Source organism: Rutilus rutilus (assembly GCF_951802725.1).
Source record: "Rutilus rutilus genome assembly, chromosome: 7".
NCBI lineage: Eukaryota > Metazoa > Chordata > Actinopteri > Cypriniformes > Leuciscidae > Rutilus > Rutilus rutilus.
This window is the reverse complement of record NC_140221.1, coordinates 22,336,349-22,355,786: the sequence shown is the minus strand read 5'-3', so window position 1 is coordinate 22,355,786 and position 19,438 is coordinate 22,336,349. Positions and strand designations below refer to the sequence as shown.

Genomic DNA, 19,438 nt, shown 5'->3' with positions numbered 1-19,438 from the left:
GTAGTTATTGATTAGTTATTAGTGAACTACCACTTAAATCTGTAAAAAATTCAGTAGTTCTCTGGGAAGTATTAAAAAAATAGTAGTTATTGATTAGTTAATAGTGAACTACCACTTAAATCTGTGTGCTATTACTTACTAATTCGTTAATCAGAGTTACTTGTTAGTTAACTGTAGTTACTAGATTGTTAACATTGTGTTACTCATTTGATCCTGTGTAGTTATTCATTAACGAAGGATCCGTATTTTAAAGTGTTACCATTATCTTTAAAATATATTTAAAATTATATAACCTACATATGTATTTCACATTATTTTTGTGACAAGAAAACATCCCTACAACTTCTGAAAGTGAACAGCAGTGTTTCACTGTAGCATAAGGAGTGTTATTTTAACATCAGTGTAAACCACGGGGTTTAGGGTTTCAGGTAGGCCTACATTAGGTTTATTTAACAACAGAAACTGAATAAGCAAATGTAAAAATAAAACACTGCTTAGTTTTCACTGTATGAATTAAATATAATGTATACTGATTCTTATTAAAGCTACAAAAGTTATTTAGCCAAGAGCATTGAGTGATTTTCTCTTTGTCTTTTGTTCATGACCCCAGTTATTGCATATATATACATTTACATTTGCAATATTTCGATAATTTTGATATATTGTGCAGCCCTAGTATGCTCTGCCCATAAATATAAGTTGACTGAACTGACTCCAGATTGTGTTTTTGAAACCGACAACCGGCAGTAAAGGGGATGGATTTAGAGTCACCCTTCTTGTATTTTATAATAAATTGAAAATCATAGCTATTGAACTTTATTCATATTCATTTTATTCGGTGCCCTTTGTGGATGTAGTTTTCCTGTTCTGATCCAGTGAGGAGCTGATCTTGCCTATGTTTTATCCAATTGTGCTTGCAGGAGTTGTTTACTTTTAGAGTCATGTGACCATGCCAAAGAATAGTCTCCAGGAGAATTCAACATTTCCCCAGACAAGAAGAGTCCTTCTGGAATATGACACTTACCAAAGTTTCTTACAAATATATAACAACGTGTGTTCAAGATAATGTCTTTAAATTAACTAATTTGCATAAAGAACACAATACCATGTTCGGATGTTGCTAAATCTGTACTGTTAACCTATCCAAACCTGTAAAAATGATGTCAACTGATTGTCCATATGACTATAAGTCATTTTTCTATGGTGTGGAGAACCTTGTCTTCAGTAAACTCTCTGTCAACTGATTGAACTTCTGGTCTTCATTGCGCTTACTTTACTGAGTCTCTTTATGTGGTTTAACTGTAATTTGGTCTGTGAAAGTATTCAAAACCCTTCATTTTTTTCACAGTTTGTTATGTTACTGCCTTATGTTAAACTACTTTAAGATACTTTTTTCACATTAACCTACACTCCATACACCATAATGACAAATCAAAAACAGATTTGTGATAAGTTATTAAATTAAAAACTGAAATAATTATATTGCATAAGTATTCATACCCTTTTCTGGGACTTAACCTGTGGAAAATTCAATTGAATGGGTAATTTGGAAAGGCACACACCTCTCAATAAAAGGTCTAACAGCTGAAAAAGCATATTAGAGCAAAAACCAAGCCATGAGGTCAAAGGAACTGCCTGTAGAGCTCAGAGACAGGATTTTATCAAGACACAGATCTGGGGAAGACAAAAAAAAAAAAAAAAAAAAAACGGCTATATTGAAGGTTCACAGAAGCATGTAGCCTCCATACTCCTTAATGGAAGAAGTCTGAAACAACCAGGACTCTTCCTGAAGCTGGCCTCCTGGCCAAACTGAGCAATCAGTGGAGAAGGGCCTTGGTTGGAGTGGTGACCAAGATGGTCACTCTGGTTGAGCTCCATGATCATATATGGAGATGGGATAAATTTACAGAAGGACAAACATCACTGCAACACTCCACCAATCTAGGCTTTATGGCAGAGTGGCCAGACTCAAGTCTCTCCTCAATGAAGACACATGAAAACCCACTTATGAATTTGCACAAAACAACTAAAGGACTCTCTCATACTGTGAGAAACATTATTATCTGGTCTGACGAACATCAGTTCCAAGCATCATGTAGCAAACCAGGCACTGCTCATCATCTGCACAATACCATCCCAACAATAAAGTGTGGTGGTGGCATCATGCTGTGTTTTTTTTTTTTCAGCAGCAGGGACTGGGAACTTGTCAGGGTAGAAGGAAAGCTCAGTGCAGCAAAATATAGAGTTAGCCTTAATTAAATATTAAAGCACAGAGCTAAGACAATGCACAGTTGGCTTAAGGACAACTCTGTGAACGTCCTTGAGTTGCACAGCCAGAGCCTGGGCTAGAACCCAATCTAATATCTTCGGAGAAACCTGAAAATGGCTGTCCACCGACAGTCCCCATCCAACCTGACAGAGCTTGAGAGGATTTGAGGGGTAGAATGGCAGAAAATCCCAAAAATGCAGTCAGATGTGCAAAGCTCATTCCTCAAAAGACTTGAGGCTGTAAAGGTGCTTTAAGTACTGATTTAAGGATTTATTTCAGTTTTTAATACATTTGCAAAGTTGTCAAAGATCTGTTATTTTCTTTGTCATTATGATGTATGGATTGTAGATTTACAGTGGTATGAAAAAGTTTGGGCACCCCTGTAAATGTTCATGATTTTCTTTTATAAATCATTGGTTGTCTGGATAAGAAATTTCAATTAAATATATCATATAGGAGACAAACACAGTGATATTTGAGAAGTGAAATAAAGTTTATATGATTTATGGAAAGTGTGCAAGAATTATTTAAACAAAATTAGGCATGTGCATAAATTTAGGCACCACAAAATAATAATTAACTCAATATTTTGTGCATCCGCCTTTTGCATAAATAACAGCCTCTAAACGCTTTCTATAGCTTCCAATTAGAGTCTGGATTCTGGCGGAAGGTATTTTGGACCATTCTTCTTTACAAAACATCTCCAGTTCAGTCAGGTTTGATGGTTTACGAGCATGGACAGCCCGCTTTAAATCATACCACACATTTTCAATAATATTCAGGTCTGGGGACTGAGATGGCCATTCCAGAACGTTGTACTTGTTCCTCTGCATGAATGCCTTAGTAGATTTTGAGCAGTGTTTTGGGTCGTTGTCTTGTTGAAAGATCCAGCCCCGGCGCAACTTCAACTTTGTCACTGATTCCTGGACATTGTTCTCCAGAATCTGCTGATATTGAATGGAATCCATGCGACCCTCAACTTTAACCAGATTCCCAGTCCCTGCACTGGCCACACAGCCCCACAGCATGATGGAACCGCCACCAAATTTTACTGTAGGTAGCAAGTGTTTTTCTTGGAATGCTGTGTTCTTTTTCCGCCATGCATAAGCTCCTTGTTTTGCCCAAATAACTCTATTTTAGTTTCATCAGTCCACAGCACCTTATTCCAAAATGAAGCTGGCTTGTCCAAATGTTCTTGAGCATACCTCAAGCGACACCGTTTGTGGCGTGTGCTGAGAAAAGGCTTTTTCCGCATTACTCGTCCATACAGCATCTCCTTGTGTAAAGTGCGCTGAATAGTTGAACGATGCACAGTGACACCATCTGCAGCAAGATGATGTTGTAGGTCTTTGGAGCTGGTCTGTGGGTTGACTGTGACTGTTCTCACCATCCTGCGCCTCTGCTTATCTGAGATCTTTCTTGGTCTGCCACTTCTGGCCTTAACTAGAACTGTGCCTCTGGTCTTCCAATTCCTCACAATGTTCCTCACAGTTGAAACAGAGAGCTTAAATCTCTGAGACAGCTTTCTGTATCCTTCCCCTAAACCATGATGTTGAACATTCTTTGTTTTCAGGTCATTTGAGAGTTGTTTTGAGGCTCCCATGTTGCTACTCTTCAGAGAAGATGCAAAGAGAAGAAATACTTACAATTGGCCTCATTAAATACCCTTTCTCATGATTGGATTCACCTGTGTATGTAGGTCAAGGGTCACTGAGGTTACCAAACCAATTTTGAGTTCTAATAATTAGTGCTAAAGGTATTGAAATCAATAAAATGACAAGGATGCCTAAATTTATGCACATGCCTAATTTAGTTTAAATAATTCTTGCACACTTTCCATAAATCATATAAACTTTATTTCACTTCTCAAATATCACTGTGTTTGTCTCCTATATGATATATTTAATTGAAATTTCTTATCCAGACAACCAATGATTTATAAAAGAAAATCATGAAAATTTACAGGGGTGCCCAAACTTTTTCATACCACTGTATGTGGGGAAAAAAAGTAATGTAAAGCAGTTTAACTTAAGGGAGCAAAATAACAAAACATGAAATAAATAAAGGGTTTTGAATACTTATGCAAGACAATATATATATTCTTAGGCTGCACAATGTAGCATTTTCAATGAAAATGATTTGGTCAGTGTGAGTGTTGAACAGCATCTGAAATATTAACTGTTGCATATTGATGGATGCTTTGATGTGTCTGGAGCAGTTGAATGTCTATATAAAATACTTCCCAATTATTGATATGCCAATATTAGAAGCTGACATATGGTTGGCATAACCTATATTTCTGTTTATGACTTTTGGCACTTATAATTACAGACACAGGAAATGACACAGCTGAATGAAATCAACATAATGCACATAGATGCAAGAATTTAATAAGAATTTTAATTATGGAGGCATTTGAAGGAATAAATCAAGTTTAAAACAGAGCAATTTAACCCAAGATTAACTATAGACTGATTTGTGCATAGGACAAATCTATATGATCTATATGTAGTCATTCAAGAAAAGAAACTCAAACATCAATTTTAAACACCAAGTCTAATATTACATAATGTGATATGAAGTAATGACAAAAACTGTTATATGTTATATGTCAATAGTTTAACTGTGAAATGCAAAACAGAATATTATTTATTTAGTAATTTGCATTTTCACTGGAATCCAAGTGACTTGAGAAAAAAAATCTTCATCCTGTTGGGAATAAAAGACAGGAAAGGCGTTAGCATTAATGTAACATATATTAAACAATGATTTTGAGTCATGGCCATGACTTACAGCAGTTAGCGAGCTGTTTCCACTCTGGAGACACGTCAGCCTTTACCAGTGCACAGGAGGACACATAATTATTTAAGGCATTGCAGAAAGCATTTTGACTTCCATCATTGAGGCACATTTGGAAAAGGCAGTCAGCAGCGAATCGCCTCTTTGAGATTATGTCATGGCACTGGGCAAATGGGCCCTTCGCATTCTCTAACAAGCCACAGTAGCTTTGTCCACTATATAGTAACTTCTTATCATCTGAGCAAGGGGGAAAGTGCCAGCAGTTGCTGTTGCTTTCAGGGACACTCCAAGACTTTGCCCATTCTGTGATGTCTGTCATGCTGTTACCACTCGGTGTGACATAATCATCCTGCGGGTCATTACTGTAGGTTCCACACATTCCAACTATGTTATTATAATAGCTACTGGACAATGTCACCATGAGGGTATTCACCCAATTATACATGACCTCCAAGCCAAAATCTGTCTGCAGGACCCCTGTAGTGCCCGATTGCGTTATGTTGATCCCCTCAGAGTTTAAACTTACTGGAAGGGTTGAAACTGTGCCATCAATCTGGATAGGATAAAATGAGAGCAAGCAATAGACATATTAAGTAGAGAATTTCCAGAGTGTACAACAGAGGTAGTCAACCCTGCTCCTGGAGATTTTAGCTCCAACCCTATTTGAACACATCTGAACCAGCCAATTAAGCTGAAAATTACTTGAAAATAGCAGGTGTGAAGGTACCCCTTTGGGTGCAAGGTTGGCTTCTCCTGATATACAGTATTACCTTAGAGGGACACTGAGATGTTTTAACATTGACTGACGGTACTGACTTACTGTCACATGCTTGCGGTTGCCTTGGATGAAAGTGATGTCATGTCCTCTGACTGTAATGGTGGCTGACTTCACGTAAGATCCACGTGTGCCTTTGAGCATCTCATTCTTGTTGATGATGCTGAAAGGTGTTAGTGTTAGGTCTTTGCCTGAAGTTTTAACTAAAGTATAGGAGCAAGTACCCTGGAAGGAGAAGTGGTTTCCATCAAAGGTTTTGTAATGAGGATCTCCTTTAGCAATGCAAGAGGCCTTTGACTTTGCAACGCACAGTGCCTTATTGTCCTTTACAGTGCAGTACTCTTGTTCACGGCACTTATAGTTACTGCAAGGATCTGGAACAGAGGTGTACATCTGTATTATGGTTTCATTTAAACCTAATTGGGAAATTCTTTACAATGTTCATTATAGATATACTTACCTTTCTTGTAGCACCCAGTTACACCTTCTTTTTGGTCACAGATCTGATCTGCATCACATTTCAATGGTTCACAGGAGAATACTCCGGCTTTGCAGAGGCATTTCTCTTTACACTGTCCTTGAATGACTGTCTCACCAGACTGCAGAAAAAATAAGAGACAACAAGTGTCAGTTTTTTCTTGTGACTAGTGTGATGTTTGACTACTGCAAGAAAGAAACTGGAATGCTTTCTCACCTTGTAAAACTTTCCATCTACATTACAACCACAGTCCTGCAATGTCTTACATTCACCTCCATCAAACAAGAAGCCATCATCACACTGACATCCTTCCTGACATGGTGGACAATCCTGTGAGTTAGTCAGGCTGGCGCAGGTTGAAGAACAAGTGTCAGCACAAAGCTCATAGTGACTGTTTGCCGAACACTTGAGTGCTGGAAGAATTCAAGATTGTTTTTAGAGACTGGGTCAGTAATCAGTTTTTAGAGAGAATATTTAATTTTACACAGTATCTTCTTCAACTAAAGGCTACATAAAAAGAAGGCCAGCAAGAGGACAAGCAAGAAGAGGGTCATTTGAGGAACAAGCAGACACTTACGACAGAAGGTGTTATTCCTCCAGCTGTTGATTGATGTCCCAATCTCTTGACAGCTGGCAACATACCTTTGTATGTGGCGACAGTGAACTGTCTTGTCTTTTGGTTGTGCTGCCACATCTTTAACACATTCATCAAAGAATTTCTGAGGTGGAATTTTTTCATAACAACCAGAAAATGGTCCCTTCTCTGTGATTAGCATACTGCATGCTGTTTCTGCCTCTGTCTGTTTGTCTTTGTCCGGATTTAAACATTTGGGGCCACAAATTGTTTGGCACATTCTTTCATCTGATGGCGAAACCCAGGACTCAGCAAAGTACTCCACGGAAGATGTCTGAATACCATCTGGCAGGAGAAAATCATCTGCACTGTTTCCATTGTAGTTACCACAGAGACCTTTGACTGCATTTTTAAAAGTGGATGGGATCTCGATTTTGGCCATGGAGACTGTATCATATGTCAGTTTCAATCCAAAATCTGTTTTCACAACAATGTTAACACCGCTCTGATAGACTTGTACTAGTCCATCATTCACAGTCACAGGGAGATTGGTTTTAACGTTGTCCACCTGTAAAGAAAACACCAACATAAAACATTTTAGGCATTTAGGCAACAGTATTTGATCATTAAAACTATTGTTAGTGTTTAAGTAAACAAGTACATTACCTGAACCTCCCAGATGTGGCCGGGCAGCAAAGTAATCGTGGATTGTTTTATTTGTATTTCCACTCTTCGAGTAAAGACTATCTCAGAGGAGGACTGCTGTTTGACTAATACACTGAAAGAGTTCATGTTCTCATTCTTGTTCTGAGCTGTCTCTGCCAATCTATACTCACAGTCTCCTTCAACAGTGAAGGACTTCCCATCGAATGTCTGATAAAGCCCAAAGCCTGACACTGAGCAAATGGCTTTGCTCTCTGGGAAACAGCCCAGAACTCCATTCAGAACCTGGCACTTCTCGTTTGGTTTGCAGGTGAATCCATCATTACACTGAACTCTTCCATTCTCTTTGCAGACACATCTCTGCTGGCACTTGTCCTGAGGGAAGAATTCCTGACCCAGTTGATAGTACTGGCCCTTCTCAGTACAGCCACACTGCTGTGCAGCCACACACTCACCATCGCTCAGGACAAAGCCTTTGTCACATGTGCAACCTTCAACACAGGGAGTTCCCATACAGCTCTTGGGCTCAGTGAGGCCACGGCACGTCTGCGGGCATCCTGTCGCACAAACCTCATAGTGGCTGTGTGCCTTACAGTTTGTAGCTGTGGACAGATCATATTAAGAACTAATGTCAAACTAGAGTAATGAGTTTTAATTATATTTGAAATAAAGCAATACTAACGGCAGAAACTGTCGGTTCTCCAGGATTCCACTTGGCCAAGTGCATCTTGGCAAGCAGCTGTGTATGCAGAAAGAGCACTGCAGAGTGCTGACGAATGACCACCATACATACACATATCATACACACAATCCTCATAAAACTGATTTGGATTCACTTTATTATGGCAGCCTTTAAATGGTCCCTGTTTGTCAGTGATCTTGCTGCAAGGCTTCGTAAAAGTTATTTGGTTTCTCTCTGTGGCGTCACATTTAGGACATGCTTTGCCCTGACATCCATCTGAGCATCCAGGGTCATCCTTGACTTTCCAGCTGGTTCCAAAAATGGTTGGGGTTGCAGCAAGGGTTTTGTCAGGAGTAAGCAAATCATCATTGACATTGTCATTCCAGTTGCCGCAAAGCCCCCCCACTTGACTGTAGTAAGTGCTGGGGAGAGTCAGTGCTACGTGGCTATCCCAGTTGAATTTCAATGTCAGATCAAAGTCAGTTTTTATCACGCCAAAGTACCCACTGTAGAATATTGAAAGTCGTCCATCTTCTAGTTCAAATGGCAATTTCACAAACAGATTGTTGACCTTTAAGACAAATTCATCCAAATAAATTAATATTCAAAACCATGTGTATTTTTTTTGTAGGTGAGTGTACAGTAACATTCGACTTGCTTATGCATGCAGTTATTCATATTACAGGTAGAAGAGTCTTTTTTGATGAACTGACCTTAACTTTGCGTGGGCTTTCCTTACTTAAGACAATTGTGTATCCATAGACTGTTAAGGATACAGTCTTAGTGTAAGCAACTGCCATGTTTCTTCCTCTGTTCTCATTCTTGACCAGCACCTCAAAAGGTATCAATGATGGGTCAGCTGTATTGAGTAGCTTGGACAAATAATAGGTACAGGTTCCTTGGAAATCAAAGGCTTTACCATCAAATGTGCGGTAGTGTGGATCCCCTGCACCCTGGCAGGTACTATAGGACATTGGGTAACAATCTTTCACTCCATTCCGTGTGTCACACACTAGGGGATTCTTGCACTTTGATGGTGTGCATTCAACATTTCCAGTTTGAGGGTTGCACACACATTTTTCTGTGCATTGTTTCTCACCCCAAAATGTCTGCTCTGCTAGATAATATCGGCCTTTGTAAGTGCAGCCACAATTTTTCACAGGTATGCATTCATCTCCACTGCGGAGAAAACCTGCATCGCACTGGCAGCCATCCACACATCCACGCAGTGTGCACTTGTTTGGGGCATCTCGATCAGCACAAGTGGGAGCACAGGCTTTGCCACAGGCATCATAATGCATGTTGACTGGACAGTAAGTTGCTTGAAGGATTAAACAGAGAAAAGAGAAAAATTGAAATTGCCGATATATAAACATATATTTTGTATGGTACACTTGTTCTAAATATAAATACCTTTCTTGTAGCACCCAGTTACACCTTCTTTTTTGCCACAGATCTGATCTGCATCACATTTCAATGGTTCACAGGAGAATACTCCGGCTTTGCAGAGGCATTTCTCTTTACACTGTCCTTGAATGACTGTCTCACCAGACTGCAGAAAAAATAAGAGACAACAAGTGTCAGTTTTTTCTTGTGACTAGTGTGATGTTTGACTACTGCAAGAAAGAAACTGGAATGGTTTCTCACCTTGTAAAACTTTCCATCTACATTACAACCACAGTCCTGCAATGTCTTACATTCACCTCCATCAAACAAGAAGCCATCATCACACTGACATCCTTCCTGACATGGTGGACAATCCTGTGAGTTAGTCAGGCTGGCGCAGGTTGAAGAACAAGTGTCAGCACAAAGCTCATAGTGACTGTTTGCCGAACACTTGAGTGCTGGAAGAATTCAAGATTGTTTTTAAAGACTGGGTCAGAAATCAGATTTTAGAGAAAATATTTAATTTTACACAGTATCTTCCTTGACTAAAGGCCACGTGAAAAGAAGGCCAGCAAGAGGACAAGCAAGAAGAGGGTCATTTGAGGAACATGCAGACACTTACGACAGAAGGTGTTATTCCTCCAGTTGTTGATTGATGTCCCAATCTCTTGACAGCTGGCAACATACCTTTGTATGTGGCGACAGTGAACTGTCTTGTCTTTTGGTTGTGCTGCCACATCTTTAACACATTCATCGAAGAATTTCTGAGATGGAATTTTTTCGTAACAACCAGAAAATGGTCCCTTCTCTGTGATTAGCATACTGCATGCTGTTTCTGCCTCTGTCTGTTTGTCTTTGTCCGGATTTAAACATTTGGGGCCACAAATTGTTTGGCACATCAGTTTGTTTGATGGCGAAACCCAGGACTCAGCAAAATCGACCACAGAAGATGTCTGAATACCGCCTGACAGGAGAAAATCATCTGCACTGTTTCCATTGTAGTTACCACAGAGACCTTTGACTATGTTTTTAAAAGTGGATGGGATCTCGATTTTGGCCATGGAGACTGTATCATATGTCAGTTTCAATCCAAAATCTGTTTCCACAACAATGTTAACACCGCTCTGATAGACTTGTGCCAGTCCATCATTCACAGTCACAGGGAGATTGGTTTTAACGTTGTCCACCTGTAAAAAAAAAACACCAACATAAAACTTAAACATTTCAGACAACAGTATTTGATTACTTTAAACTATTGTTAGAATTTCAGTAACCAGTACATTACCTGAACCTCCCAGATGTGGCCGGGCAGCAAAGTAATCGTGGATTGTTTTATTTGTATTTCCACTCTTCGAGTAAAGACTATCTCAGAGGAGGACTGCTGTTTGACTAATACACTGAAAGAGTTCATGTCCTCACTCTTGTTCTGAGCTGTCTCTGCCAATCTATACTCACAGTCTCCTTCAACAGTGAAGGACTTCCCATCGAATGTCTGATAAAGCCCAAAGCCTGACACTGAGCAAATGGCTTTGCTCTCTGGGAAACAGCCCAGAACTCCATTCAGAACCTGGCACTTCTCGTTTGGTTTGCAGGTGAATCCATCATTACACTGAACTCTTCCATTCTCTTTGCAGACACATCTCTGCTGGCACTTGTCCTGAGGGAAGAATTCCTGACCCAGTTGATAGTACTGGCCCTTCTCAGTACAGCCACACTTCTGTGCAGCCACACACTCACCATCGCTCAAGACAAAGCCTTTGTCACATGTGCAACCTTCAACACAGGGAGTTCCCATACAGCTCTTGGGCTCAGTGAGGCCACGGCACGTCTGCGGACATCCTGTCGCACAAACCTCATAGTGGCTGTGTGCCTTACAGTTTGTAGCTGTGGACAGATCATATTAAGAACTAATGTCAAACTAGAGTAATGAGTTATAATTATATTTGAAATAAAGCAATACTAACGGCAGAAACTGTCGGTTCTCCAGGATTCCACTTGGCCAAGTGCGTCTTGGCAAGCAGCTGTGTATGCAGAAAGAGCACTGCAGAGTGCTGACGAATGACCACCATACATGCACATATCATACACACAATCCTCATAAAACTGATTTGGATTCACTTTATTATGGCAGCCTTTAAATGGTCCCTGTTTGTCAGTGATCTTGCTGCAAGGCTTCGTAAAAGTTATTTGGTTTCTCTCTGTGGCGTCACATTTAGGACATGCTTTGCCCTGACATCCATCTGAGCATCCAGGGTCATCCTTGACTTTCCAGCTGGTTCCAAAAATGGTTGGGGTTGCAGCAAGGGTTTTGTCAGGAGTAAGCAAATCATCATTGACATTGTCATTCCAGTTGCCGCAAAGCCCCCCCACTTGACTGTAGTAAGTGCTGGGGAGAGTCAGTGCTACGTGGCTATCCCAGTTGAATTTCAATGTCAGATCAAAGTCAGTTTTTATCACGCCAAAGTACCCACTGTAGAATATTGAAAGTCGACCATCTTCTAGTTCAAATGGCAATTTCACAAACAGATTGTTGACCTTTAAGACAAATTCATCCAAATAAATTAATATTCAACACCATGTGTATTTTTTTGTAGGTGAGTGTACAGTAACACTCGACTTGCTTATGCATGCAGTTATTCATATTAAAGGTAGAAGAGTCTTTTTGATGAACTGACCTTAACTTTGCGTGGACTTTCCTTACTTAAGACAATCGTGTATCCATAGACTGTTAAGGATACAGTCTTAGTGTAAGCAACTGCCATGTTTCTTCCTCTGTTCTCATTCTTGACCAGAACCTCAAAAGGTATCAATGATGGGTCAGCTGTATTGAGTAGCTTGGACAAATAATAGGTACAGGTTCCTTGAAAGTCAAAGCTTTTACCATCAAATGTGCGGTAGTGTGGATCCCCTGCACCCTGGCAGGTACTATAGGACATTGGGTAACAATCTTTCACTCCATTCCGTGTGCCACACACTAGGGGATTCTTACACTTTGTTGGTGTGCATTCAACATTTCCAGTTTGAGGGTTGCACACACATTTCTCTGTGCATTGTTTCTCGCCCCAAAATGTCTGCTCTGCTAGATAATATCGGCCTTTGTAAGTGCAGCCACACTTTTTCACAGGTATGCATTCATCTCCACTGCGGACAAAACCTGTATTGCACTGGCAGCCATCCACACATGGCAGTGTGCACTCATCTGGACCATCTCGATCAGCACAAGAGGGGGCACAGGCAGTGCCACAGGCATCATAATGCATGTTGACTGGACAGTAAGTTGCTTGAAGGATTAAACAGAGAAAAGAGAGAAAATATAAACATCTGGTATATAAACATATATTTTGCTTTCATGGTACACTTGTTATAAATATAAATACCTTTACTGTAGCACCCAATGGCACCATCTTTTTTGCCACAGAGCTGATCTTCATTACATTCCAAGGGTTCACATGAGAACTCTCCGGCTTTGCAGAAGCATTTCTCTTCACACTCTCCCCGAACGACTGTCTCACCAGACTGCAGAATATATTAAAGAAATTAATGATATTTTGGGTGGGAAAGATAAACAAGTCAATGTTTTTTTCTGTGGTTGGTGTCACTGGTGTCATGTTTGAGTGCTATTAGCAATAAATAAATAAAGTAAAAATAAAATGAAAAGAACAGACCAGATAGATTCTCACCTTGTAAAACTTTCCATTTATATGACAACCACAATCATCCAAAGTCGTACATTCACCTCCATCAAACAAGAAGCCATCATCACACTGACATCCTTCCTGACACATTGGGCATTTCTGTGACTTTATCAGGCTTGCACAGGTCGAGGAACAGGTGTCAGCGCAGAGTTCATAGTGACTGTTTTTGAAACATGTGAGTGCTGGAAGAAAACAGTGACAATTTAAAGAAAAATGTAGGGTTTGGTGCATTAAGGGGCATTACGTAGATAGGCTAGAGGAGAGTTATTTTTAAACCTAAAGTATGCAGCCACTTACGACAGAAGGTTTTATTCCTCCAGTTGTTGATTGATGTCCCAATCTCTTGACAGCTGGTAACATACCTTTGTATGTGGCGACAGTGAACTGTCTTGTCTTTTGGTTGTGCTGCCACATCTTTAACACATTCATCAAAGAATTTCTGAGGTGGAATTTTTTTGTAACAATCAGAAAATGGTCCCTTCTCTGTGATTAGCATACTGCATGCTGTTTCTGCCTCTGTCTGTTTGTCTTTGTCCGGATTTAAACACTTGGGGCCACAAATTGTTTGGCACATCAGTTTGTCTGATGGCGAAACCCAGGACTCAGCAAAATCCTCCACAGAAGATGTCTGAATACCGCCTGACAGGAGAAAATCATCTGTACTGTTTCCATTGTAGTTACCACAGAGACCTTTGACTACATTTTTAAAAGTGGATGGGATCTCGATTTTGGCCATGGAGACTGTATCATATGTCAGTTTCAATCCAAAATCTGTTTCCACAACAATGTTAACACCGCTCTGATAGACTTGTGCCAGTCCTTCCTCCACAGTCACGGGGAGATTGGTTTTAACGTTGTCCACCTGTTAAAAAAAAAAGCAAAATAAAACTTAAACATTGTAAGAAAAAGTATTTGATCACTTTAAACTATTGTTAAAGTTTCAGTAACGAGTACATTACCTGAACCTCCCAGATGTGGCCGGGCAGCAAAGTAATCGTGGATTGTTCTATTTGTATTTCCACTCTTCGAGTAAAGACTATCTCAGAGGAGGACTGCTGTTTGACTAATACACTGAAAGAGTTCATGTCCTCATCCTTGTTCTGAGCTGTCTCTGCCAATCTATACTCACAGTCTCCTTCAACAGTGAAGGACTTCCCATCGAATGTCTGATAAAGCCCAAAGCCTGACACTGAGCAAATGGCTTTGCTCTCTGGGAAACAGCCCAGAACTCCATTCAGAACCTGGCACTTCTCGTTTGGTTTGCAGGTGAATCCATCATTACACTGAACTCTTCCATTCTCTTTGCAGACACATCTCTGCTGGCACTTGTCCTGAGGGAAGAATTCCTGACCCAGTTGATAGTACTGGCCCTCGTAAGAACAGCCACACTGTTCCATAGGCACACATTCACCATCGCTCAGGACAAAGCCTTCATCACAAATACAGCCTTCAATGCAGGGAGTCCCCTCACAGCCCTTGGGCTCAGTGAGGCCACGACACGTCTGGGAACATCCTGTTGCACAAACTTCATAGTGGCTGTTGTCCATACAGGATGCAGCTGTGGACAAATTATATTAAGGACTATTTTCACAATATTTACAATAGTTACATGTATTTAATTTTTTTAAAGAGAAGTAAATGTTGCTGGAATTAATACTAACGGCAGAAACTGTCGGTTCTCCAGGATTCCACTTGGCCAAGTGCATCTTGGCAAGCAGCTGTGTATGCAGAAAGAGCACTGCAGAGTGCTGACGAATGACCACCATACATACACATATCATACACACAATCCTCATAAAACTGATTTGGATTCACTTTATTATGGCAGCCTTTAAATGGTCCCTGTTTGTCAGTGATCTTGCTGCAGGGCTTTGTAAAAGTGACTTTGTTTCTCTCCATGGCATCACATTTAGGACATGCTTTGCCCTGACATCCATCTGAGCATCCAGGGTCATCCTTGACTTTCCAGCTGGTTCCAAAAATGGTTGGGGTTGCAGCAAGGGTTTTGTCAGGAGTAAGCAAATCATCATTGACATTGTCATTCCAGTTGCCGCAAAGTCCCCCCACTTGACTGTAGTAAGTGCTGGGGAGAGTCAGTGCTACGTGGCTATCCCAGTTGAATTTCAATGTCAGATCAAAGTCAGTTTTTATCACACCAAAGTACCCACTGCGGAATATGGAGAATCGACCATCTTCTTGTTCAAATGGCAATTTCACAAACAGATTGTTGACCTTTAGGACACAAGTTACCAACTAATTAACAAAAGTTTTTGTTAAAAGTATTGTTTTTTTTGTAGGTTAGCATATAATGACATTTATTCATGCCTTTATGCAGTTATTAATTTGCATAAGAGTTTTAAATGTACTGACCTTCACTTTGCCTGGGTCATCTTTACTCAAGACAATCGTGTATCCATAGACTGTTAAGGATACAGTCTTAGTGTAAGCAACTGCCATGTTTCTTCCTCTGTTCTCATTCTTGACCAGCACCTCAAAAGGTATCAATGATGGGTCAGCTGTATTGAGTAGCTTGGACAAATAATAGGTACAGGTTCCTTGGAAATCAAAGGGTTTACCATCAAATGTGCGGTAGTGTGGATCCCCTGCACCCTGGCAGGTACTATAGGAGATTGGGTAACAATCTCTCACTCCATTCCGTGTGTCACACACTTGGGACTTCTTACATTTTGTCATTGTACAATCAACCTTTCCAGTTTGAGGGTTGCACACACATTTCTCTGTGCATTTATTGTCACTCCAAAATGTCTGCTCAGCTAGATAATATCGGCCTTTGTAAGTGCAGCCACACTTTTTCACAGGTATGCATTCATCTCCACTGCGGACAAAACCTGCATTGCACTGGCAGCCTTCCACACATGGCAGTGTGCACTTGTTTGGGGCATCTCGATCAGCACAAGAGGGGGCACAGGCAGTGCCACAGGCATCATAATGCATGTTGACTGGACAGTCCAGAGCTTGGAGGAGAAGATAAAAACAAAAATATAAATATTCTGATTATGTCACATTAATTGCCTACCAAAATCCTAGCATAATTGAACAAACAGCACCAATGTTCCATTCACATTCATTAATCTAAATATTGAATACATTTAAATCTCACATATATACATATGCACTTACGGCAGTTGGAAAGTGTCCTCCAATTTCCAGTGATTTTGATTCCAGCTGACATGCAAGCATCAACGTAGCTTTGAATGTTGTTGCAGAGGAAGTTTCTGATACCGTTGTTAATACAGACATCATAGACACAATTATCTACATACATGTGGGGATCCACAGTGTTGTGGCAATTAGCAAATGGCCCATCAGTTTTAGCCATGACACCACAGTTTGTGTCTTTTTTGTACTCCTCTTGAAGACTTAAAGAGCAACTTGGGCATTGTCCATTACAGTCATCATTACAAAACAAATCATTATCTGGAACTTTCCAGGTCTTGGCAAACTCAATGACATCGGAGAGCACCTTGCCTTTGGGATCAATATATTCATCTCTTCGGTCACCATTATAGTTTCCACAAAGACCACCTACAGTCTGGAAATAGCTGCTTGGAGCTGTGATATACAACATCATATTCCAGTCATATTTAACCTCTAAGCCAAAATCCGTTGATATAATAACATTCCATCCCCTCTGATCCACTTTTATTTTGCCACCATCTATAGTCAAAGGCAGGTAAGTATTTTCACCATCAAACTAGAATGAAAAACAAGAACACAAACACCAAAGAAAGAGATTTACTTATTGTTCAGTGTGGTTTTAAATGCATCAAAAAACGTTATAAAGTGCTTTTTACTTTTACCTCTACTACTCCTCTTTGGCTGCCAGCCACCACGGTGTGATTGTACACAAGGACAGAAACCGTCCTTACATATGCCACCCTTTTACTTCCCCGGTGATTATTCTTTGCCAAGATAGTAAACGGTGTGAGGCCTTTTTGAGGTTTTGTATTGTTTGCCATGACGTAGGTACAAGTTCCCTGAAAGTCAAATAATTTTCCATCGAATGTTTTGTAATGAGGATCGCCAACTGCCTGACATGTGGCAGTGGAAGTGGGGACACAGACACCCTTTCTGCACTCTTCCTGCTGACGGCACTTAACAGTCTCACAGGGGTCTGGTGGAGGCGGTGTTGACGTAAAAACTTAGGGAACACAAGAACGTTTTTTATTTTTTTATTTCGATCAGTTATAATAAATATGTAATTCCTGACTGATTGTACAAACAAGGAACACATTGTTCGGTCATAATTTCTTACCTGTGTTACACACTCCTGTTGTGGCATATCCATGCCTTGATTTCCCACCAAAAACATAAGCAGCCATCAGCGAATCACCTGATATGGTGATGGGACCTTGCTGCGAACCAATTGACTTGGTAGCCCATACAAACTTGTCATTAGCAGGGAACGTTTTCCATTTCAGTGAACCGCTGATAGTGGAGGCTGATGCTGCTTCAGCAACAACAACAACAGTGTTATCATAGTCATTTTGAGAGTGAATGGTCCATGATTTTGACATCTCGGAGGTTGGTATGACATTGGTTAGAAACTCATCATTTGGAAAATTGCTACTGAAATACATTACCATGATGTTTTTGCTACTTTGGATGAGCTTAGCATTTCTGCTCAAATCAACAGCTAAAACTTCTCCAGAATTTAGCTTTCTTTTTTGGGGATACTTATGCCTATTGAAAATGGACACAACAGTGTTGTCCTCGGGGGCAACCACATAGGCTGTGTCTTGGCTGAAGGACTGATGCATTGCAGGGACCAGGTATTCGTTGGAGAGAGACTCAATTGGTACCAGCTGCTCATAGACATGCTCACAGGTGCCTATGATCATGGAGCACTCGTGTCCGGCCAGGACAGCTACTGGAGATGTGGATTTGATTTTCGTTCCAGACAAATTTACCAGACTGCGAAGTTGATAAACTTCGTAGGGAGCCAAAGTGATGGTTTTGGTCTTCGTGAATAACCCAAAAAATCCTGAAATGGAGACAATCTCAATTGTGTTCATATAATTGCCATTGATTATGGCTACCAGCTTTTTATATGGACTTGGACCCGTGTTTGGAGTAAAAACTACATAACTCTTGCCAAGTTGATTTATCGGGAAGATCACACTGCTGTCTCCGGTGTTTTCCTTTAAGTTGGATGATACAACCGAGATATGAGCAGTAGAAGAGATGGAAACAGTTTTGCGGAAGACTCCATCACCTTCCATCTCAGTGTTTGCTGGCAGGACAATCCGTTTGGTCTCACCTCGTCCTATGTTCACATTTTCACTGTAACTCAGTGCCTTTATCTCAACTTTCACAGTGGCTGGGGAATCCTGTGCTGTTATGGAGAGAGTCGGACTGGCTTTTCCATATTGGTAATTTGTCATAAAAGCAGTGATGAATTCACGCCCTATTGGACATCCGCTGACTGCTGTAGTAAAACAGAAACACAATATTGTCAATGGCATTTTTTTTAAACGTATTTATATAGTAAAGCAAACATTATTATTAGTGTATAAAAGCATTACCAAAGTACTAGGAGAAAAAGTTAGTTGCCATTAAATCTTGATTATCAGTTAGAAACCATATTATAATACAATATAATTTATCTTACCAGTGACTGTTAAAGCTGCCACGCAGAAAAGAAAAGACCTTGTCTCCATGGCTGTAACAGAGTAACAATACATTTACCACTTCTAATGATTTTAGTTTTAAATCTAGTCTTAAAAAAAATGTACATAAGTAATTCAAGAGAGTGAGCAGTACTTACCTGAAGGCCAGGTCTCTTGTGAACAAAATATTTTTTTCAAAGGGAGGGCTTATATAGTATTGCTGGTAACGTAAAACAATAATTTCCGGAAACAGGATCTAATTTTTAAGGTACATAAAAATGTGTGTAACTTAAAGCTAATAAACAGAATACTGTAAACAATGTTCTGCATCACTGCTATATAGCAAACATAAAAATGTTGACAGAAAAAAATGTTATTAAACATAATATTTGAGTTTATAAACTAAATATACTTAAAGGAGGGAAAGATTCAGACGGTTTAAAGTGTGTGTATTTGGATTTAAATGAACACACCACTGTGTAAATTT

The 19,438-nt window shown here is 40.1% G+C and overlaps 1 protein-coding gene across 1 annotated transcript; it reads right to left on the bottom strand.

The window, feature by feature from the left end:
* Positions 1-4,105: 4,105 nt before the first annotated feature.
* Positions 4,106-18,752, bottom strand: LOC311293753 (IgGFc-binding protein). Its single transcript, XM_084414245.1, has 24 exons — positions 17,598-18,752; positions 17,143-17,483; positions 16,463-17,036; positions 15,692-16,296; positions 14,983-15,553; positions 14,281-14,879; positions 13,619-14,183; positions 13,307-13,503; positions 13,004-13,142; positions 12,302-12,906; positions 11,591-12,161; positions 10,912-11,510; positions 10,249-10,813; positions 9,888-10,084; positions 9,654-9,792; positions 8,954-9,561; positions 8,241-8,811; positions 7,562-8,160; positions 6,899-7,463; positions 6,538-6,734; positions 6,304-6,442; positions 5,889-6,217; positions 5,063-5,621; positions 4,106-4,978 (listed from the first exon to the last, which is right to left on the bottom strand). Coding segments are annotated over exons 1-24 (10,965 nt in total). The 5' UTR covers positions 18,727-18,752; the 3' UTR covers positions 4,106-4,976.
* Positions 18,753-19,438: the final 686 nt, after the last annotated feature.

Coding starts and splice junctions, on each gene's coding strand:
- LOC311293753 (XM_084414245.1), bottom strand. CDS start 18,726: ATGACAAATTACCAATATGGAAAAGCCAGTCCGACTCTCTCCATAACA. Junction 12,907..13,003: donor CATTGGGTGCTACAGTAAAG/GTATTTATATTT, acceptor TAATCCTTCAAG/CAACTTACTGTCCAGTCAAC. Junction 12,162..12,301: donor AAAGTCCACGCAAAGTTAAG/GTCAGTTCATCA, acceptor TTTGTCTTAAAG/GTCAACAATCTGTTTGTGAA.